At 28.6% G+C, this 25,096-nt stretch overlaps 1 protein-coding gene across 1 annotated transcript; it reads right to left on the minus strand.

Moving 5' to 3' along the window:
* Positions 1-24,579, minus strand: LOC107451038 (protein jagunal). The gene is made up of 2 exons (XM_016067010.5): positions 24,279-24,579; positions 1-2,920 (listed from the first exon to the last, which is right to left on the minus strand). The coding sequence occupies exons 1-2, from the start codon at positions 24,443-24,445 to the stop codon at positions 2,443-2,445; spliced, it is 645 nt and encodes a 214-aa protein (XP_015922496.1). The 5' UTR covers positions 24,446-24,579; the 3' UTR covers positions 1-2,442.
* Between the last annotated feature and the right edge of the window lie 517 nt (positions 24,580-25,096).

Here is a 25,096-nt window from a genome sequence, read left to right on the forward strand (position 1 = left end):
TTTGTTTTCAAAAATTTTATTTACAATTTGTTTCAAACGTACAAGGATGTCACTTTTTACAAATGGTTGTCCGAAGTCAATACAGGAATCAGATATTCATCACATGATGGTTGGCAATTCTTAAACATAATAACTAAGAAACTATCAAGTACTTTTAAAATGCAACAAAATTATAGTGAACTACACACCATTTTAAGAGCAGGATGTTTACAGATAATTTATTTGTTCCAAGAGGATTTTAGATATTTTAAAAAAAAGTGATTCCAAAGAATGATAGGAAATTGTTTTATTCAACGTAAATTAAGATTTAAAAAAGAGCGTGATAAAGGTTATTGGAATAATCTAATCTTTTCTTTGAAAATAAGACAAGACAAATTAGACTTTGGAAATAAGACTAAACTAATAACTAATTTGTCCTGAAAAGACAAATTAGCTGTAAGAGTAAAACAGAAAAATAATGTAAATGAATGGAAGCATAGTATGAAAAATAAATACAAAATGCCCGTTAAAGTCTGTAACCACCCTCTTAACCTCAAACTATTCATTACTTGATGAGACTACAGCAGTAGTATTTAGTTGAAAACCGATTGGCACTGTAGGGGACATTCCAATCTCCGAAGGACGAGAGATCAAAGATAAGAATCAAAGTAGTCTTACGAAGAGTTATGGAATAATTCATTATGAACTACAATGTTGAAGTGGATCATAGATTTAGCACGACTAAACAACTTGTGAACAGTAATGCCACGAAAAGAACCCTTTAGGAGCATTCTTGCCGAACACGGATACTGCACTTCCGATTTATGTCTAGGGAATATGAAAACCTGATTGGTGATATTTATTTTCTAGCGAAAATCTTTTCAATCAAGTTCTCCCATTTTTTCGCTACGGCGATCGATGGTGCGGCAATCGCATTTGGTGAGAATGTTTCTTTTGAACGCACATCTATTTATTCCCAATTTTCAACTGCGTGATGAACCGCTCACGCTGTAGTTAATTCGAAGAGGCAATTAGAACCTGAGGGGTAAAACTTATTTACTCGCGAAAAACTCACTTTTTAGGTTCTCGCTTGAAACATCGAAAATAGAGGTATCTTGAGGTAGGGTTCTAGACCTGTAGTGCATAGCTACTTCATTGTACTTCAAAACCACTTTGATGAACATAGCTGAGGCTGATCGGAAGTTAAAAGGGCGCGTATAGACTTCAGCGGGTGACCTACATACCTAAACAAAGCAAGGCCTCTTCCAGAAATTTTTCACTAATTAAACTATTTAGTATTCATTTTCATGCAAAATATCAGAGTGAACGTCATTCAGATTGCAATGCAAAAATATACATTTATTAGTGAATTTCATAAACTTTAAGCTGATACATTACTTTCATAAGATGATTTTTTATTTCAGATATAGATAACAAGTAAAATTTATAAACACGGAAAATGAATTCCAGTATTTTAATACACTTTCATGAAGAGCTTCTTTTTTCTTATACAGCAATTATATAAAAATATATTACTTAGCAAAAACACTTACATTTCAGTTAATCAATGCAAATTACATAAAATATGTTTAAAACCTCATATTTATCATATAAGAACCAGAGTTACTTTTATCTAGTATAGTGAATTACATATCATTTTCTTCGAGTTTTTTAAAATTTTCGTTTACACGAATTTGTAATTGTTTTCCAAAATTAATTTATTTTGGAAACATAATATTTTTAATTTTATTTTCCACAGTATTTTCTCAATGCTATTTTTAATTTAACACAAAAGTGCCTAGAGCCCTATTCTAAGGCCTATACAAAATTTGCTTTAAAAGCTTACAGAAATAGTTTTTCCAAATAAATTATTTTAAATAAACATTTTTATTTGCTCTTAGGAAATTTTTAGTAAATATGAATGTAAAAATGGTTTTTAATTTATTTAGAATTCCAAATAATATAACATTTTTTTCTTTTTTACATTTTATTTCATACTTCTATATTTTAAATTTTTTTTAAAGTTTTTCAAAATTATCAAAACGTTTTCAAGTATTATTTGTGTAAAAATATTCTAGTTAATTTCATTTCATTTAAGATTAATATACAACATATCATTTTAAGAAAAAGCAATTTAAAAATCATTGTTTTGAATTCATTTAATAAAATTACAATTACGCATTATATTCAACTAAAATACTTTAACATTCCACAGTAAAAATAAGTAAATAACGCGATAATATTAAAAGCTTATAAATTTAAACTTTTTTTAATTTAGATAAAAGTGAGAGGCTTAAAATTTTTACCTTTACTTGATATCAGCTCATAGTGTTTAGATGAATATAAAAATATATATTCTTAAATTATATTATACCACAATAAATGACACATAACAATAACACAATATGTGTCAGATTTAGATAAAACAATGGTACAAAGACATTCATGGAAATAAGAATTTCATCAATATTTTTTCATTTTGGTCTTCCAAATTTTTAAAAGCTTTGCTGTAAAATATAAAGAAAAGAAATGGATTTGAAGAGCAATCAATATATAACCGTAATATATCAAGCATAGGGGGATTCCATTATATTTTTCAATTTCAGCTTCGTCCTTTTTATCAGTGTATTCTAGCACATCGTAAAAAAAATAAATTAAGCCTATCAGTAGAGGACAGATACTAAACACAACAACTGCAGCAGCGTAAGCTTTGAGAGATCCCAAATTATGAGCTAATGCCCTGAGCGCAAAAATTGATAAAATTGAGCTTGCTGCGTAAATATATTCAAAAAATAAAGGTTTAGGGATATAGAGTTCTTCCAGCTGAAGAATAAAAACATCCATGCTATCCAAAATGTCCTCCGATAACTTTGCCAACAACACGAAGCAAAAAATAATGTGCAGGAATATACAGCTCTTCAACCGGCTTTTATATAAGGCCCTGAAAGAAAATAAAATTTTTAATTAAACAATTGATATTTAAAAACAATCATGCAATAATCCTTTTATTTTGTTTTTGTGTTGGGCAAATATGGGGCACACATAAAATAACGTAAGCTATTTAGAGCCCCATCATAATATCTACTATACTGTAATGTAAAAAAAAAAAGGAAAAAAACGCGTTCCTCCTCAACATATGCGGTGCCAAATTCACAATTATGACACTCCAAAATAAAGTGAGAGAACAACCCATATTTAGAATTGTTTTTTGAAAATAAAGTCCTATTAAAGCATTTAAGACATGTTAACTTGTTCGATACCAATGTAAGAATGGACATATCAATTATTCTGCTATGGGCAAAATCTTCCTTTTCGGAATCAACATCATAAAGTAATATACTTCATTTTCGAGGAATTTCGATTTTCGAAACTAATTTCGATTGCCGTGAAACTACCACCTTCATGTAATTACTATCTGGCCAATTTATTTCCCCATTACTAATTTTAAGTCAGCTAAAAGCTAAATATAATGAAACAGAAACTAAGTATAACAGAATAAAAATTATCAATAACAAAACAAAATAATAACAAATTTAATAAAATAGTATTTATAAATCAAAGAGTGAAGTTAGAGCGAAGCGTATAAAGGATAAACAAGGATGTGATTGATTGATTATTCATTGATAGACTAAAAACAAATATCGAAAAAATAAGCTGCCATTTCAAAAAAGTAATAAAAAAATCTCTTTAAAGTGAAATATAATCAAAAATACGTAATATCAAAGTGAAACTGGGTAAAATGAACAACTTCCTGTTGCAGGAATGTAAACTTCCAGTTTAATTATTTTATATGAGACGTTTCGTAACTTTGGTTCTACTAAAGCTAGAGACAAAATTTAAACAGATTTAGAGAGCTAAAAGCTGAAAGTATAATAAAATGCAAAAAACTGAAAACCTATAATTTGGTCGATTCTCGTGCAAAAAGAAGTAATCGGATACCTTAAATACCAAAAATAGACGAAAGGGGAAAATTTGGTACTTCACGCGCAAACGTATAATAAATGAAAACATATCTGTGAATTGTAAAACTAAATAACAACTTTTTCATTTTTAAGAAATAGTTTTTAATATTATTTACAAATGTAACTTAATATGACTGTTTATTCAGACGTTCTACCCAGATAGCAAAATAAGGTTTATTTTCCCTCAGCAAAAACCCTTTAATGTAAACCTAAAAAGGTTTTTTATGCGGTTTACGTGTAAACCTTCTAATCTTAAAACGAGATCTATCACAATCTGCTCTACTCTACGCACATTACCCTAATCCAAAACCTTGAAAAACAACCTTCTGTATAAAAACCTTAAATCGAGGTTGTCTTAAGGTGAAAATAATCTTAAATCGAGGTAATTATAAGGTTTCTTTTCGCAACATTTTGTCTGCTCAGTTAAAATTCTCCTTGTCATGAAATTATAATGGACAAAGCAATTTGATCCTATTCTTAGTGTAACGTCAGCTTAAACGTCATTATGGACCTAAGTGACCATTTTACCTAAGTGACAATTTCTTTTTAAAAAAGCTTTAAAAGAAAATTTTTAATCCTTTTAGTATGAAAGGTTTGAAACTGCAATATTTTTGCTTTATTGAAAAAAGGTTTTTAGTACAAACATTTTTGAGACAATACGAAGAAAATTCCGACACAAGGTTGTCGTAAGATAACGTGCTTTTTGGGTAGTAACTGTATATTGAAGTGCCAAATTGTCCCCTAACGCAGAGACTCGAACCCCCATTCTGTTTGATATGAGATCTGACAGATTAACCCTCTCGGTTATAATATGTACCCAGCTGCAAGGAACTAAGTGGCTTCATTAGGTGGGCCTAGTTAGTGCAATAAAATTCTTGTTGTTTAACCGTATTAGGTGAAAAAAGTTCGGTTTTTCTCACAGTTAACAGTTTGAATACCATCTTATTTATGGCTATTCGACTGTTTTGTTTGAGTATGGTAAAATAACATTTAAATAGATTGTTATTTAACCATTTTTTACGAGGAAGTTCTAACAGTGTAGGATCAATCTGGAAAATATGTCCTCGAAAGTATATAGGCAAGAGAGCAGTCAAAAAGTAAAATATTTTTAATGCTTTATCATATAAAAGAATATTGCATAACAGAATGTCGCATAAAGAACTGTTGCATGACAGCTACTTGTACGAATGTTATTGAATCTTCCACGTAGCTTCATTAAAATGTTGTTTTTCAATAATTTTAACTCCTCCCCATTTTGTCACAAAGTGTCACATTTCGTCATAACCCTTACATCCGCCACCCTCATTTCACATGTCCTACTTAATTATTTAAATACCCATTTGCAATTCAGAAAAAGCAGTGCGTTACAGATAATATTCCAAATTTAATTTTAAAACTTTAAAGTATAACGATACAAAATAAAAACCAATGCGATTATAAAACAAAATCGTCCGAAGTAAAATAGATATTTTTAAAAATGAACGTAAAATAAAAACAATAAAAATAAATACACAAAAATATAAAAGTATTTAATTAGCTGATTTTTAATGTTTTTACTTGAACTAAAATAAGTGTTGACTAACTTTTTACTACTCCTTTGTCACATACTGCCTATTTCACGCACTCATAAGTGTGACTCCATCTGTAGACGACCCCCAATCCCCTTACTTCCTGGATGCCTGGATATTTTTAAAAGGCTTTATCAGTAAAGTGCAGAGATGGAGCGATGGGGGAAGCAGTTCAAGGCAAGTTAAATGGGGGTGTCCAATAGTCTTAAAACTTGAAATCTGAGAATAGATAGCCAGTATTATTTTTATTAGGGAATTGAACTTTTTTTAGTAAGCAAATGCTGCTTAAGCGAAATTTTTTTACTGAGAAGGAAATATGATTTTCAAACAAATTTAATTATGAAATTTTCTATCATTAAATTTTAAATTCAATCTTTTTTACTTTTAAGAATATTCCTTTGGAAATAAGGAAATTTTACAAAAGAATGATTGAAATAAAAATGAATTTAAAATATAGATGTACATTTTTATCATTATATATCGTTCTAATATTTTTCCTATTATTTTGATAAGTTTTTCCCCTTTAGTGGTTGCACTGAGAAAAAAGAAGTATGGTCAGAACTAACAAAATATGGTAAAATTTATCGCGTTTCTGGCTTTATGGGAACAAAGATGATCTCGGCACTTTTTACCGGACTACTTTAATAATTTTAGTAAAATAATCAATAAAAAGTGGTTTTGTAATATGTTATAAATTTTGGAAATTGTGATTTTGTAAATGTCATACCTTACAGTATGGTATAAAAACCATTTATTCAATTAAATTTACTTTTCAATTTTGTATTTTTTATTAAATGTGTGGTAGTACGAATTATAATTTTGAAAATCTGGGTTTTTGGTTAACCGTAAACAAATTAATAGAAAATTACCAATTGAATAATTTAAGTACTGTATATTTTGGTTTTAATGACTAAAATTATGTTGTTTTTCTTTAATTTATTTATTTATTTTTTTACCAGAAATGTTATTACTATCCTGTATGGTAATTTTCGAGAATTCTTTTCTCTCTGTACACTTTTTCAGAAGAATCAAGACGAAGAATTTTCCTTGGGCATTCCATTCCCTCAAGTCTTAAAAAGAGGTAAATGGAAAGAGCTTGTTTGAGATTTTTGTCATGTTACATTTTTTAGGTAAAAATCAAGTTTTGATGTTTTTCGTCAATTTAAATTACTTTATGCGCAATAGATTTGCTCAAATCCAGTCATAATATAAATGCCTAAAATCTGGTTATTAGCTTTTTAATATCCTGTGTAATTTTTTAATTTTTTTTTTCTCCGATCGAAGTTTTATAAGAAATTTAAACCTCGTAATATTATCTCGATTCATTCTCCATGTTCGAGCTTTTTATATGTTAACATAAAATTCTTTCTCAAAAATATTTGATTAAGTGTCGCTCCAATGAACAGTCCCATGACCTACGTATATATAGTGTATAAAATAATAAGTTTTTCTTCATGAAGATAATTTTAAAAGTATCATTTTAGTGCAACTTAATAGCAGTTTAGTCATGTATACTATACGGTTAGTGCACTAAATATGGTTTTGGTGGCTTATTATCTTTAAGATAAATTTTTTGTTCACAGCTAAATTTTAGATTAACAGTATTAATGTTAGTAGTAGCATTTTATGCCATTTAATTTTCAAAAGAATGAATCAAATGTATCTAAGTTTTAAAAAAAATAGTTTCAAATTATTCACAAAACCACAAAGTCATAGATTTTCGCAGATTTATAAACCTCATCTTCGACGCATGACTCTTATAATTTTATATCATTTTATTAAGTTACAAATCTCTGTAATGTTTCTCGAAATGTAAGAGAAGCTAAAATGGGTAAAAAAATATGAAATAATAAATCTCTATAATTATAATGTTTACTTATATATACTTAATTAATATTTCAAAATATTTTCTGTTTAAAATTTCTAACTAAAGAAAAAAATACGTAAAATAATATAACATTTTATATTGACTCGGAGCTGAATTCAAGTTGTGAACAGTTAGAAGAGAAAATGTGATTTTTTTTTTCTTACATTGATTATTTCTACATCATCCAATTATTTCAATAATCAAATGAAATATATTCCCTTTCCTCGAAAACAATATCGAGCGACCTTCAAAACAATGAAGTGGAAACAATCAAAATTCTCAAGGCCAAGATAAAGAGATATTGTTTTTTAGATAAAACATTTTTTCATCAAACTAGTTTTAAAAGATAGAAAACAAATATGGATAACATTTGCACTCTTTAGTACTGATATTGATTATGATTGATTTCATTTACCGTAAGTAATGGGCAACATTAAAGTTTTTAGAGAATAATTTAAAAATTGAAATTATGAAAATATACTTAAATACTATTTAAGTATATATCGAGAGAGATATACTTAAATACAGGCTGTTCCGTAATAACTACCCTTAATTTATGTTTTTAAAATTTTTCCTTAAAAAAAGTCTCAAAAGTGTAAACATTTATGTTCATAATTAAATATTTCAGCGAGGAAAAAAGAAACTAGCGAATCACAACTGTGTCTAGCTAGACTAAAAATGCCAAAACTTGTTTAATTGCAGGAGGAAACAGAGACGAGTTGAAAAATGATTAATCAAATTTTAAGTTTCATCAAGCAATCAAACTGCTTTTTTTTTCCTTGCGCCTTATTCACTAGTATTTCAACAGATTTCGATAGCGTTTTTTTTCTTTGTTTAGATATTAATTTGTAACGCATAATGTGTATACATTTTTTACTAGGTTTCTGAAATAAAACATTAAGAGTAGGTCATTACAGAGCAATTAGTATGCTAATTAAATACGCATATCATTTTTAATATATTAAGTTATTATTTAATTAATGTACTAAGTTAAAAAATCGGATATTAAAGCGTACTTTTCTTAAAAAAATATAACCTGTTTTTTACGGATTAGAGGATTAGCAAATTTTAAAGTATGGAGGGATAAACGCGATCTGGAAATTGCATAATTTAATAGTATAGTAAAAAGAGCTGCCAAAAAGTTCAAATCCATAATCTTATTTTTATTTTTAAAACTTTATCCTTTGAACCAATAGCACAAATAAAAAATTATTACTCTCATTTATTAATTTACATGAAACTCATTTATTACAAGTACACATGGCAAAGGTGAATTTTTTATAATTATATTTTATAATTTAATTTTGATCGGAGCCGCTAATGATTCAAATTTCAAGCCTCTGTTTTCCACCATTAGGCATCATGTTACGCATTGAACCTAAACGATCGAACCTGATTGCGAATATTTTATTTTATAACCAACATTGAACAGCAGACTCAATTCTTAGTTTTCATCTAACAATATTCAATTCCATAACCTTGTAATTTTGAACCCAACCTAGAAGACAAGGAAACTCCTGGATCAAGCATTGGGACAAATTAGTCCTAGTGGAGGACTTTTTGATGGAGCTAACCCGCATTTACGTTACACGGAGAGGATATCCACGAAAGCCTTCCACGATAAGCCCGACGGCAAGAGGATTCTAACCCATGATCCGTCTACCACTGAGGATATTTTTCGTCAGCATTGTGGTCGATGCGAGCCGGGAGCAGAATTCATATCAAGCAGTCTCCGCTGGGATTCGATCCTGCGTCACCTCATTAGGAGGCGAATGCTCTATCCCCTGAGCCACCGAGGCTCTGATTGCGAACATTTTATATCCGTCGTTGAACAGCCGACCCAATTTTAGTTATACCACTACTAATGCCCAAACTCTGCAGCCTTGTAATTTTGAACCTATTCAGAAGACAAGGAAATTCCTGGATCAGCATTACCCCCAAAGGCATTGATTTGTTGTGGGAACCTGGAGGACTTTGCTGTTGTTGTAGTTGTAGTTCATATACGTCGCACTTGAGCTGCACAATGGGCTATTGGCGACGGTCTGGGAAACATCCCTGAGGATGATCCGAAGACATGCCATCACAATTTTGATCCTCTGCAGAGGGGATGGCACCCCCGCTTCGGTAGCCCGACGACCTGCGCGAAGTCGAGCACTTTACGGTAGAACAGTTTAACGAGGACCCATACCGCACACTCTCGGTCCCTACGCAGACTGATCCAAGTGGGTCACCCACCCGCACACTGACCGCAGCCAGTGATGCTTGACTTCGGTGATCTGCTGGGAACCGTGTCTTAACGTCTCCGTCACACCGTGTCTCCGTCTTAACGATCAGTCCACTGCGGGACGAGGACTTTGCGACTTGACAGATTTAACGTGCATCAGTCACACGGGGAGTCTTCGGCAGGCTGAGATCAAACCCATGAACTCTTGGACATGGTCCCAGTGCCCTGCCAACCAGGCTATCCCGGGCTTAAGAATTACTGCATCGGCCGGGAATCAAACCCGCGATCATTGTCTTGAACTAAATGAGCACTTGCTTATTATCTCAAAGAACATCAAGGCTTCAGCAAGAATCAAAAACTCTGCCGCTTATCTATCGCGAAACATTGCTGGACATAAGGCCATTGGTTTGCCTTTTCCTCACCTCCTATCATTCATAAATGCATTTCATGTATCGATCTGGGTTTTGGGGAGAGTTTCTACATCATCTAAAACAAACTCTATTGTTGATGACCTTGCTGCAAAACCATAGTTTTTAAACATTTGGAAATCTTTATATTGTTGATTTTCTAATACTGCCGATTTAATGCTTAATTGTTATGAGTATATTTATTTCTTTAATGTGAAGTAACCTCTGTTTTACCATCCCTGCTATTTATCCTACTCATGAAGTTGTGTCTCCGAAACGAGTATAGGTTTCATTAAAAATTTTACCATTTGTGATTTTAAACGTTGTTTTTAATAGATATTGAACCATCTAAATTTATATAAGCTTAAAAATTACGATCAAACTGCTGAGATATATAATTATATTGGACACGGTTAATTCGTAATTTTTAGCATTATTCACAATTGTGAGTCGACAAAACATAAGTTATACTTAAATAAAGACACATTATTGATTTTTAATCACTTAAGTATAATTAACTAATCTTTTATCACTGTATTCACACTAGCATAATTAACCTTTTGTCACCGTATTCACCCTTGTATAATTAATTAACCTTATTGTCACCTGATTACCTTATCACTTAATTAACCTATTTTCAAGTAAAATTACATTCTCTAAAATGGTGTAAAACATTGTAGACCTTAAATTCCGAATTTTTCGACCATTGTTAAATAAAATAATAAAAAAATAATAAATATTTACTAAAATTTATTCTTTGCATGGAATTATCTTTTTTATAAATAATAGTTATAATTTTGTAAAAGAAAAATTTCTATTCACTTAAAAAATTCGCGAGAAATGGCTAAATTAGCAAAAAATAAAATTAACATTAAGAAATTCAAATTTTGACAGCTCTCCTTATCAAACCATTGGGATCATATTTCTAGATTGCGGCTACCCTCTATATTTTGGAGGTCAGAAATCCAAATTTGTTTTTTTTTTTTTTTGAAAAAGTATGCTTATTCAGAGAAAGTACGTTTTTGCGTCCGATTTCCTAACTTAATATCGTCTGCACTAATTAACTAGCATATTTAAGGGCACTCCTTCGAACCATTACTATTGAGTCCTAGAACGCGAAGATCCGATCATTAGATCAAAAGTTATTCAGTGTGGTCCGTTTATTTTTTTCAGCTCTGTGCAATTAATTTGCTTAAATATTGAGATACAATTTAAATTAATTGGAATGAATTAATTAGAATCACTCTACATACAAGATGAGTGTAGTATGTAGAAGTAACAGCAAAGCACTCAATTTTATTTACTGTACATTAAAAACGACAATAAGTTTTAAAATTATCAAACTTAAGGAAGAGAATAAAATTTCTTTTGTTAACACATTTAACCTTAAATCATGTTCCGCAACACGGAACTTTTGAAGCCAGCTCCAAATTTCTTCAACTTTTGAAAAGTTTATCGTTTAACGGAAAATTGAGCTTCTAGAAAAAGTTAAAATCTTAGAAGAATAATAAAATACAATTTACAATCTTTCAAACTTCGGGAACCTTCTTAATAAATGCTGTTTGATCGGTCTACTTAAAATGTACCCACTAAATTCTCAATTTCTAGTTGTATATTTCATATGAAATTTTATTTTGATGAAAAAATGTCAAAAAATATTGTTGGTGCTGCGTTGGAAAATACTTCTACTAAAATGAGAAGTTTGTTTTCAAAACATTTGAATTTTATACAAAATCGTTTATTTGTAACAAAAAGTGAAAGAAGGAGCATCTCCACTCTTCTCTTACGATGAAAACCGATTAAACTTTTTAGTCTGTTTTCGAACGGCTTCGTCAAAATAATTTGGAGTAAGACTCCGTGTCACGGAACTAACCCATAGCTGATTAATATTTAAGGACGTTCCGCTGTGACATCATAGTAAAGCATTCAGCAGATCCCTTAATTAACTTTAGTAGGAAACATTTAGTTACTGCTGTAGATAAGAGTAAGAACTCCATAATTTAGTGATTTTGTCATTCGTTTATTTACTTTTGTTTATATCCTTTTATCATATTTCTTTTATATGAAAAATTACTATGATAAGAGAAAATAAAATTTCTATTTGAAAATTGATAAGAAAGCCATTAATGTAGTAATTATAAGAAATAAAATATTTCTGTATTTAAGTATTAGTCTATTATGAAATAATTAATCGTGCATGTCAAGGATATAAGTATGCATTAAATAAAAAGTGGAAATAATTTAATAATAAAAGAATGAGGGAGAAGTTAAAGTATTCAAATTAAATTGTAGTTTACTTTAGATTTGAATCAAATTGTAGTTTACTTTAGATTTGAATCAAATTGTAGTTTACTTTATATTTGAATCAAATTGTAGTTTACTTTAGATTTGAATCAAATTGTAGTTTACTTTAGATTTGAATCAAATTGTAGTTTACTTTAAAATCGTATCGAAATGTAATTTACTATAGCTTCGAATCAAATTGTAGTTTACTTTTTAGGTTCTAAGAAACAATTTGCTTTTCTGTTCTTTAAAATGGACATTCGTGAAAAAAATGTTAGAGCATTTAAAAAAAAACAAATTTCCAAATCATTTTATTTTAAATAAAATGACCTCAGTGAGTTTTACGAATTAAATTTTTTTTAAAAATTGGAGAACAATAAAATCGTTGGCCAATGAGTAGTTAAGCTGACTACTGCAAATGGATGCAATATACGTTAGGGAATACGTTTTGAATTTTCCCGCACTTTGTGACGAAAAATTTTTTCGCTTTTTTCTTATTTTAGCATTAGAGTGGAAACTTAAATCCTTCTCCATATCCTTAATTCAAAAACATACCTAATAAAAAGTATTAAATATATTTAGTAGTGAAAAGCTCCAAAATTGTGTAAATTTGAAGAAAACAAAGAGTTTATTTCTTGTATTTGCCTTTTTTATGAATGCAAGAAAATTCCGCGAAATTAGATTTTCTCATATTTCTGCGATATGGAGAAATTTTTCAAACAAATAAATGAACGAAATATAGAAAATAAAATATAAAAAAAGATGGAAGAGGCTAGCGGAAAAAGAGAAAAATCATCTGCGTAATTTAGAAAGTTTTTTTTTTCTTCTAATGCCATCGCGATTATTGGCGGTGGTGTTGAATAATTTGTCTCTTTTATGCGTTTTAGATTGTTTAATACATTGATGCATAGTTTGAAATTGTTATTTGAACATTACAAATGCAATGAAACATTTTTTATTATCAGTTAAAGAAATTAATGTACATAAATATTGAAAATTTAAATTCTATCACATTACTCATATATTAGTTCTTAAGAGAAACTACCCAAGTTAGGTGAGTGAGCTTGCCTTATTTTTGCAACAAATTCCACGACTCATTTTGAAGAACAAAATTATGTCATGAAAATTAAAGCAATATTTTAAATGGAAATTATATTTAAAAAGAAAAATGTCGGTAAAGATAATTGAAAAAAATCTCCATTATCTTTGCATGACTTTGCAAGTACCTTATTACTCCATGATTAGAAAGTGAGATTTTGAGACAATGTTTATACGTCGTAGGCTAATTGGAAAATCCGGCTTTTTGCAAACTGCTGCAGTCACTCCGCAATGCAACTACAAGGTTCATTTCAATAAGCATTACAAATGAATTCTGTAGATTCCAAAGAGCTGGATTTTCCAAATAACCTATGACACATGAAACTGTTTTTGCCATTTTATTTATTCTAAGAATGCTGATAGAATAATATCCTTTGTTAAGAATTAGATTAAAATTTTTAAGAGAACGCAATAACATGACAAAAAAAATTCAACATTACAGTTAGAACTATATAATATTGGTTTACTAAATTTCAATATTCCCTTATTTTAAATATAAAGAATTTAACATTATAGGAAATATTTTACAGAAGTTAGTTTTCCTTATAATTCTTTTTCTTTTACTTTCCGTAATATTGCTTACAAGTTATCCATTAATTTCAATATATATTATTTATTAATTTTCTTAGAACTTTTATTCAGAGGCTCAGAAACAAATAATAAACTGCCTTCATAATTAAAATAGAATACAATTAAAATAAAACATAATTTAAATAAGATAAAATATTTTATTAATTAAATACCTTATAATTAAAATTTATTCAGTTAAATTTATCTTTCAGATGTGTGCTTTTTGCTAAATGTGTGGTGATGAGAATTATAATTTTGAAAACCAGAATTTCCAGTACACCGTTACCATATTACCGGAAAAATTACCAAATGAATGTTTTAAATATCGTGTTTTTATTATTTATTAACCAGAATAGTTTCTCACCCGAAATGTCATTACCATACAGTACGATAATTTTAACGGAATTTTTTTCTCTCCTTGAATATGGTTGAAAAAATCGGGGAAATAAGATATTCAATGTTTTCTAGTTTTAACACAATTAATACATAATACAACTTTAACAATCAATAAAAATGATGATAGAGGATTTTTTTTTAATTAAGTAAGTTTTTTGAAACGTAAAATATTTCCACGAAAAAGTATAAAATTTCCTTTTATGATATTATCACAAGGGATATTTAGCGCTGAAAAAGTGAAAAAAGATTTATCGATAAGAAATCTCTTGTATTTAGAAACAGTTTACAATGTCTTCCTTAAAATTTCCCATCAGTAAAGAAACCCGTGAGACAAAAATAATTCTTCAATGACGCGACGTGTTTCAAGATCCCCTTCTCTTCCACCTTTAAGTTTAAGGACGCTTTTGGAAACACATCCTTAAATATTTTTCACTCTTAGCAACTTTCAAAGTTGAATCAAGAAACAAAACAGCTTAAAGAGAACTTAACTAATTGAAAAACTGGGTATAATTTTCCATTTCATTATTTTTTAGGCATAATACAGCATGGGATAAAATTTTATATCAAATAGTTACATTTATTTATTACTGTCAAATTATTTTTAAGGTATCAGAAAACAAAACTGCTTCAGGAAAACTTAAAAAATTAAAAACTGCATATAATTTTCCATTTCACTATTTTTTAAAGTAATAATACAGTATCGGGCAAAATTTTATAGGAAACAGTTACATTTATTTATCACTGGAAAATTATTTTTGAAGTATTAGAAAACAAAACAGCCGTAGGAAAACTTAACAAATTAAAAACTGTTTATAATTTTCCATTTCATTATTTTTTAAACAATTATACAGTATCGGGCAAAATTTTATATCAAATAGTTACATTTATTTATTACTGGCAAATTATTTTTAAAGTATCAGAAAATAAAATAGCCTAAGCACAGAACTTAAAAAAATTGCAAGCTGCGTATAATTTTCCATTTCACTATTTTCTTAAACAGTAATATAATACAGTGTCATACAAACTTCAATATCAAATAGTTATATTTATTTATTACTGACAAATTATTTTTAAATTAAAAAAAAAATATTTATTAATAAGGGTTATTTTGTAGCAACACATAATGAAATATTAAAAGAACAATTAATAATAATCTTTTTTAATTCTGAATAATATGAAAAATTCTGCAATAAGCGTTTATGTTTTGCAATAAATGTAAAAGAATTTAAATTAAGAAAAATTAAATCGCTATAAAAAAATTTTGAAGTCAATAACTTTTGGTTCTTACGTATTAAGAGGTCGCTATACCTATGAGAGAATCTTTTCATTGCAAATTCTGTTTCACCTTCTTAACTAGTTCAAAATATCGAAAAGGAGAGTTCATACAAAGCTAGAGCAAGTCATAAAATTTCAATTTCTGAAGAAAAAAAATTTCACAGCATCAAAATGCAAACAAATTATTGAAAGAGAACTTCCCCATTGCGTAATCCTAAGTTATCCTTTCATAATTTGTGCTCATTTTGATAATGTTAAAATTTCTTTTCTGTTTTTGAAACTTCATGGCTTTCTCTTTAGTTTGCTTGAACCCAATTTTTTTGATACTTTAAATTTTAAATTACTTATGGAAGTGAAAGAGAATTTGTGTTGAAAAGTTTCTCCCGTGATGTAGAGTCTTCTTAAGTGTATAAAATGTTATAAAAATAAAGTGCATGAATAATACGTAAATTATGTATGAAAACGTTCCAATGTATTTATACAAAATACATTTTAACTTATAGATTTTTATTTTTTAGTTGTTGTTAAGCACGTTAAGTTTGTTTAAATTTTAAATTTTGGAAACATTTAAATTTTATTTGTTTTTATACATTAGCTTTTACAAAAAAAAATATTTTAAAAAAAGTTATGAGGTGAATTAAGACATGCGATGCTTAAGAATGAAATAACCGTTTTCGTTACGTCATTTTGTATTACTGACTTTTAATCCATTATTATCATAGCTAAAACTGTTATACATGATCTCGTAAAACATGTTTCAGAGTGCAAAAAGGGGGCAAAAGTTATTTATCCGTATGGATGGGATTATTACCGAAAGGCATTGCACTATAAAATATAAAGATAGATCGTTTCAGCTTTCACTATCCAAGGTTTTCTTCTTCTTTTTTTTTTGCATACGAAGTTAAGAAATGCTTAGATAAATCCTTTAAAATGTTTCAACTCCAATGAACAAGTAAATATCAATTTGAGCCAATTTCAGTGTTATGAATCTTATTTACTTCTTATATACAGGCTTTTAAAAAATATATCTAAAGAAACAAAGATTTGAGATTTATAACAATTTTTAAAATAGAAATGAACTCTTACATAGTACAGTTTTCATTACCTTCCGTATTGATGTTCAATTTCTTTTTTAAGATACTAGGGTGCTCCACCCTCTTGCTTTCAATCGCTCACCAACCCTAGTAGAGTCAATCCACTTCAATGCTTGAGCTCGCATCACTCTTTTCCCCTTATTCTTGTTTAATACCTCATTTTTCATACTTATATTTTTTAGTAGTTTATTTTAATTATATTACAGGCTATAACCAGTGCTCATTATTGCTCATCAATCCTCGTAACTGCTTGAATATTTTTTCCCCTCCAAATAGCTTCCTTTTAACCTAACTAGCCCGCTTCGGGACTGTTAACCCACAGAGCAGCGAATAAATTAAGATATTGGAGTGGATTGATATTCTCTCTTTAGAAAACATAACTTTATAATTTAATGACTCCAAAATAAATTAGAAATTTAAACAAGATAAGATGTATTGTTCATGATCGGACGATAGATCTCACATTTCCTCTACTAATAGTTTTCTCTGAACTAGGCGTTGCAATAAAAATCCGTAACTTCTCCAGAAAATTTATAAGAAAACCATTTTTCTTTAATTAGAGGCTACGCCCCTAGCTGACTATCACTTACTAACCTGCATGAATGATTAGAATTTTTTTTATTCTTTTACTAAAACGTTGCCATTAGTGTAATTTCGTAAACCGAACATAACTATTAAAAACTAGTTCATAACTATTAAAAACTAAGATTAAAAAAAGAAAAAAAAACAGTTGTTAATTCCAATACAGCTTTTAATTCGACATTTAACCACTTTAACCTTATCCAAAACTTTTTAAGAGAAGAAAAAGGTAGTAAAACAAGTACGTAGAAAGTTTCGAAACTATCCGGTGTAAAAATTTAAGAAAGGTATTTTTGTGAAATTGCTAGATGCTGCTTTGTAGGCAATAAAAATTTATGATTCAAATAATATGGGCAAAGATATAAATATATGTATTAAATGATGTGCATTTTAAATCATTTTAAATTATATTAATATCAAATGCTATAAAAATATTTACGTAAAGAATATAAATAGAATTTGAAGTCTTAGCGCTAGCCAAAGATTTTATACTCATCCGAAGTGGATACAATGGAGCATAAATAAAAACAAGATTAGTTTTGTCTACACAGCAAAATTCTATCGTCAAAAAATGTTTCAGACTTTCAGTGGAGATGAATAACAACGAAGCATGAAGCTATGTTAAATATTTATAAGATCTTTTACGAAGAAAGAGAAAAGAAAAGTAAATGATTGTTATAGATGTACTTATTGTAAACGGGACAAGATTGAAGACGACTGAAATAGTTTGTAAAAAAAATATAATTTGAACACTCTCGAAAATTCAGTTCAACACGGAACAGCAGTATTGGTACCTCGAATCATAAATTGGGGCAAATTTGCTGAATCGCTTCAAGTTGGCACCTTATTAAAGTTGCAACGAATTTCAACTGTAATATTTTAACAAAAATATCGAACAGAATTTAACATTACAGAAATCTAACCACCTTTTACTGACAATAGAATATGGCGCAAGTTTTTTTCTAAAGATTTTGATGGGTTATTTAAATTAATTTTATACAACAATTAAAATTCTATGGTCTGGAGTATCGAAGGAGTTTTCGCGCATTTTAATATGCTCAAAAATGTTACACATATTTTATAATTTCTTTTTTAGTCAAAATCTATATTTGAAGTTCTGATCAATAACTAAAGACAATAATAGAAAAAAAAAATTAAGATACGCTTCGTAAAATATGTTTTTAAATAATACACATTTTTTTTCAATGATTGCAATTATAATGGATTAGATATAGTGATAATACACTGTAAAAAATTCAGTATTTAATTACGGTAAAAAGTACCGGCACTCCGGGTGCCAGTACTTTTTTTTGTAAAATTTCACGGAATAAAAAATCAACTGTACAGTAAATGTTGATCACTGAATCATTGTAATTAAATAAATATTACTATAAAATTACGGTTCAGTAGATTTTAGTTGTGTGAAATTTTATACCATACAATTTTACACCGTAATATTTACTGTGAAATTTTATAACGTAAAATTTTATACCGTGATTCTTACAATAATATGTACTGTAAGTCACTCAATTACTGTAATTAAATAAATATCACTGCGAAATTTACGGTATAAAATTTGACGGTAAAAATGGATTATTTTAGGGTAAAATGGATTTTACGGATGCTGCACTGAGAGTGCTAGCACTTTTTACAGTAATTTGGTCCAAAATTTTTTACAATGTGTGGGATTACAATCAGTTTAACGTTAAACTAAAATTTCGATACATAAACATAATACGTTTTAAAGTCCCTCTAACCATAATTATGTTACGCGGTTATTAAATTATGTTGCTTGGAACATAATTTATGGTTATATGGTTATTAAATATGATTACGGTTTAATTTACTGACTTATTTATGAGATGGTAAATTAAACCGTTATTATAAACCATAATTATGGTGATATGGTTACAAAAATCAGTATTTAATTTCCCACTATTCGATGAGATGGTAAATAATTAAACCGTAGTTATAAACCATAATTATGGTTGTAAAAACTGGTTTAAATTACCAACTCATTAATAAGATGGTAAATTCGAGTTGATTTAATATCGATTCAAGTTAAAACGTATTAAAATGTAATCAGGTTTAAGAAATACTATGTAGTTTTACTTAGCCCTATATTAAGATTGAAACAAGTTTGAGCGATGCAACGGTTCAAAACACTCCAAAATTTTCAATAGTACAGGTAAAAAAATTTTTGAAATTTGGTATTACATTATATTCAGAAGTTCCATATTTCTTTAATGTTTTTGAATACTATGAAACTGCAAAGACAATTCATGAATTCAGTTCATATAAAATAAATATCATGTTTACCTTTTTGAAGTATTATTAGAACCCTTGCACGTTGATCCATCATATCATTCAAATTCGACACAACATTAATATGAAGCTAAGTTGGACCTTATTATAGTACTTCGTGAACTTGATTACATAATAGAATTGGTTTAAATTGAATGGAAGCATTGTTCATTTCAACACCTTTTTAACATTGCGACGAATGTGTAGCGAATTATGGTTCAAAAAATCAATATTATGTTTCAATGTCGATCCGATTTTAAAAGTCTGTGTCCTTACTAAGAATTGGGGATTTTTCACTAAACAGTTGAATAGGGCTGCTAGCAAGATCACTGAAAAACATTAAAGGATTCTAAAAATGATATAATATTACAGCAATATTGAACACTTTTCAAGCATAATTTTGTCAAGTAACTGTTTAATAAATCACTAAGTGTTCATTAATACTTAATTCATTAATAAAAATAAATAAAAAATATATTTATATATTTCGACCCTATGTTGCTATTTTAACTAGCTTTATCTAAAAAAAAATAATAATAATAAATAAATAAATAAAAGTCAAGTATAGATCTTGCTATTTTTATGTTAATCTCCTTTTTTCGTAATTAAGATATTTTTTTAAAAATAGAACTTTCTGCGTATATGACTTTTTCTAAAATTACGAAACAAATTATTAAATTATTAAAGCAACATTTACCTTGAAGATAGCATTAGCATGCTAATATTATGACTTGGTAAAACAAGTTATGTAAAAAAAAGGTAAGAAGTTAAAAATATAATAGAATGTGATGAAACAAATATCAGTCAATTAAAACAGGAATAACAGAACTATGAAAAATAAAATTTCTTAGAAACATGCACAGTAAGTAAAAAAAAGGTGAGTAGAAAGCTTTTGTTCTAAAGATCAGACTTTCTCGTTCTAAGACTCAATCTTAATGGTTCGTGGACCTAACTTTAAATATGCTAATAAATTAGTGTGATTAATGAGAAATGATATTTTAAAGTCATGACTTTAAACGCAAAACCATACTTCTCTGAATAAGCATACTCTTTTTTCTTACGGACTCAGATTTTTATAATTTAAATTGATAGGGTAGCCCAATCTGGAAAATATGGTCCCAATAGTTTAATCAGGAGAAAGGTCAAAAGTTTGGACCCATTATTGTTAATTTTTTGCACACTTCACCATATCTCGAGGACTTTTTTAAGCGAATAGAAAAGTTTTTTTTTTCTTTTTTGCACAATTATAAAATTGGTGTATCAAAAAACTATTTCCAATAATTATTTATTAATTTTGTTTTTAATTTAATTATAGCAAACATTTTGAATTGTAAGGTATACACATTTTTACAACTTAAAAAACAATTTTCAAGGGCGAAATACAAATTTTACAATACAATCGTACATTTAAAATTTGATTTTTCAAGAAGTATTCAACCGATTTCGTTCTAATTTAACATTTTATAATTTAAAATCACTTTCTTTAAATAGATGCAAAAATATTTAAAACTTACAACTTAAAATTTTACTATTCTTGTTAATAAATTATTATTAAAAACCATTTTTGCATGAAATTAACAAATTTTAGTAAGTGATAATCCAATCATTAGATCAGAAGTTATTTAGAGAATTCCCTATTTTTAAGCACTGTACGTAATATTTTTTATATACACATCTGTTTTTACATTTGGAAAAAAAATTCTTTTTTTATAGATTTAAAAACATCTTCATGTTATTAACATTCAAGAGTAATAAAAAAATTTGTTTTTATTTGAAAAATATATTTTTCCTGCTTCCAAAGTCAGTAATATTTAAAATTGAAAATATAAATAATTTAGGTATAAACTTTAATTCTCGTTGCATTCAGCCTATTGTTTACCGAGGATTCTTACGAGAATCGTTTACTAGGCTTCAAAAAATAAAAAATATAAGTAAAAAGAAAAAGATAAATCTCTTTTAGCTATCTCTGTAGGCAGTTGCGTGTTGCAACAGGACTTATAAAATATACAAGCTTAAAGCCAAAATAAGTTAAAATCATATTCTAAAAATCGAAAAAAATAAAAAAACTATTGAAAAAAAAACTAATTTTGCTTTAAAAAAATTACATTAAAAATCTTGTATGTTCATTAGAATGCAGGTTATATTTTTAAATATTATTTTATTAATAAATACGTGATTAAATCATCTTTTTATCAATATGGTTCCTTAATTCAATTTAATCCAATTTTGCAAATTTTTATGCTTTTATTTCTTACCAAATAAAATTTGCATTTTACGGTATGAATAAAATCAGATACTTCCAACTTCGATGCGTCCCTCTCCCAGCAATTTTAATACAAATTAGGTTTTTAATTTATAGTTCAATTATGTTTTAGTGTATTTCTTTTCGCAAAAATCCTTTTACTGGTATCAAAATGTGAAAGGCGATTCGGTAAAATAAATAAGAATTATGAAATATATTTATTATCAATACATCATCCGTATCCACTAAAATATATCTAGGAAAAATATTTTGGAAATCAAGCAACAGTAATTTTTAAAAAAATAAAATAAATAAAAAAAAGCAGTAGATTGCAGTATTTAACTTTATAAATCAACTTATATATCAACTTAGATTAAACTTAATGGATACTTTTTTTTTTTGATAGACACAGGTTTCACATTACTGCCAAGAATTTAAATCGATTAATTAAATTAAAAACACTGCACGCGTCAAATCTTATCTGTTCATCATTAATATTTCTCGATGAGTTTTATTTATTTATTTATTTAATGGATCGTTGTTTTTTAAGATGTTATCCCATCTTTTTTTTTATAACCGTCGTTGAACAGCCGACCCAATCTTGGGTTTATGACTACTAATGTTCAACTCCGTAGCCTTGTAATTTTGAACCAATTCAGAAGACAAGGAATCTCCTGGATCAGTACCCCCAGAGGTTTTGATTTGTTATAGGAGCATGGAGGACTTTGCGACTCAGCAGATTTAACGTGTATCAGTCACCATTTACTAAATGGGGAGTCTTCGGCCGGCTGGGATCGAACCCACGAACTCTTGGACATGGGCCCATTGACCAACCAGCCAGGCTATGCCGGCCTGTTATGATGCAGAAAATCACACAGCTATGATGCAAAAAATCTTGTGTTTCCATGCATTTATACGGCTTAGAAATAATCAGCTCCAAAATAAAGGCCAAATAGAAATAAAGTGAATTATTAGAATTAAATTTTGCACTTCTGAACTAAGTCCGACTTATAACTGAATGCATATTTCACCTTTATACGCTAACACTTCGAAGCGTTAACATTGCAAAGTTAACACTTCGAAATATCTAATTTTTAAATTAAGAAACATTTTTTAAGAACATATTGAATTCACAAAATAATTTTGTATTAAAAATAAATGGTACATTTTGTGTTGGCAGGGTTTCTTTTTAACATTACGGCAATACATACCTTTGGCATTGTATCAGCGGAAGACTGTAGTATAATAATTAATAATGGATTAATATTACAATAGAAAAATGCATTAATGCAGATAAGGGGTAGGAATAAAACTAAGAAGAGGCTGTAGTTTTTTTTTTAAACTGAAAAACAAACAAAAAAAATTAAGAAAAATATTTCCATTATTTTAGACCTTAAACATTAGTCTATTTTTCTATAAAATCACAGCTTAACTTGATACATTTTTGTAGATAATGTGACAATTATTTTATGCTCATGTCATACCAGTTCCCTACCATGTCTTTGATAATGCACCGAACCTTACTTTTCAATTCATTGTTGAAATCGAATCGCCTTTCGGTCAAATGTTATTTCAACTTGGAAGTAACTGGGTGCCAAGTCCTGACTATAGAGCGGGTGGGTGGTGATTTTCCATTTATATAGTTGTAAAATAGCGATGGTTTGACAAAAGACGCGTGAGTGAGCGTTGTCGTGTAGAATACCTCCGCCTGTGCTCAGCATTCCTTTTCTCTGGTTTTGAATTACCTTTCTTCACAAGCGCCTGTTCTATAGTTAGGACTTTTTTGATCCAGCATGCAAAACGTTGACCAACAATCTCTCCCTTAGATTGGTTTCAGAGTTCAATGCTTTCTAAAAGACATTGTAAGGAGCTGGTAAATAATGGGTATTTTTATTTCTTTTTCATTGCAAACATAAAAAACTTAAAATAAATGGAAATGATAAAAATCAAATAATTATACAATAAGTGTTTGAAATTAACTTAAAGCTTTCCATAACTTATTAGTTTTAACATTTTGATATTTATTCAGATTTTGTTTTAAAGCTCAAAAGTTACATTCAACGTACAAAATAGTTTTTAAAATAAAAATTATAACTTTAAAGAAAATTACGAAGTACTTAAATGAAAATGTGTAACCTTTTTGTAAACAATTTGAGGTTCCAAGCAACATATTTAAAAACTTTTAAGTGGCTCAAATAAAAAATAAAACATTTTATTTAAAGCTCCAGTAGAAGATTTTATTTATTTATTTATATTTTGACATATTCTCAGTGAAATATTTTTAAAAACACGGTAAAAGTATTGCTCCCGTGCATGAAAATAGAATAATTTACAAAACAAATATGTTTAGAGAAAACAAAAACTTTGGGAAACATTAATTGCATTGTGTCTGAGAGTTTTCAAGGAACGAAAATCTAAAAATATACTCACGTTAACTTAAACAACGGCACACTCTTAGATTTGATAGGGGCCAAAGAAAATTCTTCAGCCCCCGCTGAAGAAATATTATTTATTTCCATTTTTTCATTGCTTATAAGTGGAACATCCACTTCTTCAGTCGCCATGGATTCTTGCATAAATCCGTTACTTTGTTTCATTTGTTCCGTATTTGAAATTATTGGTTCATAATACAGCACAGAATATTTCCAAAGCTTCTTTTTTTACGATCCAAGGATCATTTGGGATGAAGTTTTCCTTCCTCCTGGGCTGGGATGTGCCTTGGCGGACGCCAAGAGGATGATATCGCCTACGGAAGTTTATCAATGTCTTGGAATAGCTCAGAGGACTGCAAATGATTCATCAGCAGATTTAACAGTTCGTTAAAATGTGGAAGACTCCACTTTTCTTTAGGGCACTCGGTCGACTAATGATTACATTTTTAACATTGAATCTTTACAATTTCAATTCCAAAACAAATGCAGAGTTTACTCATTTTTTTTAACTGTCCTTATAAAAATGTCTTGATCTTAATGCGAGCAAATGTAATACTTTGCCGCTACTTTTAAATTTTAAAAATGTACTTACACTTTCTTTTAAATTCTTTCAAAACTCTCGTAAATTTAATATCTTCCCAATAAACGATAAGAAATTTCCATAGACATGAAATATCACCAATTTGAAACTTTCCTATAAATTAGAGCTATAAATAAATGAAACACAGCGCACTATTTCTAGCGTTATGTCATTGTTTTTTTAAAACTTCTTCTTTTTCTTCCTTTTTTCTTGCTTTGATTAAAATACAAATTATG

The sequence above is a fragment of the Parasteatoda tepidariorum genome, chromosome 11 (genome assembly GCF_982258835.1).
Source record: "Parasteatoda tepidariorum strain Cologne lab strain chromosome 11, Ptep-v5.0, whole genome shotgun sequence".
In the NCBI taxonomy this organism is placed as follows: domain Eukaryota; kingdom Metazoa; phylum Arthropoda; class Arachnida; order Araneae; family Theridiidae; genus Parasteatoda; species Parasteatoda tepidariorum.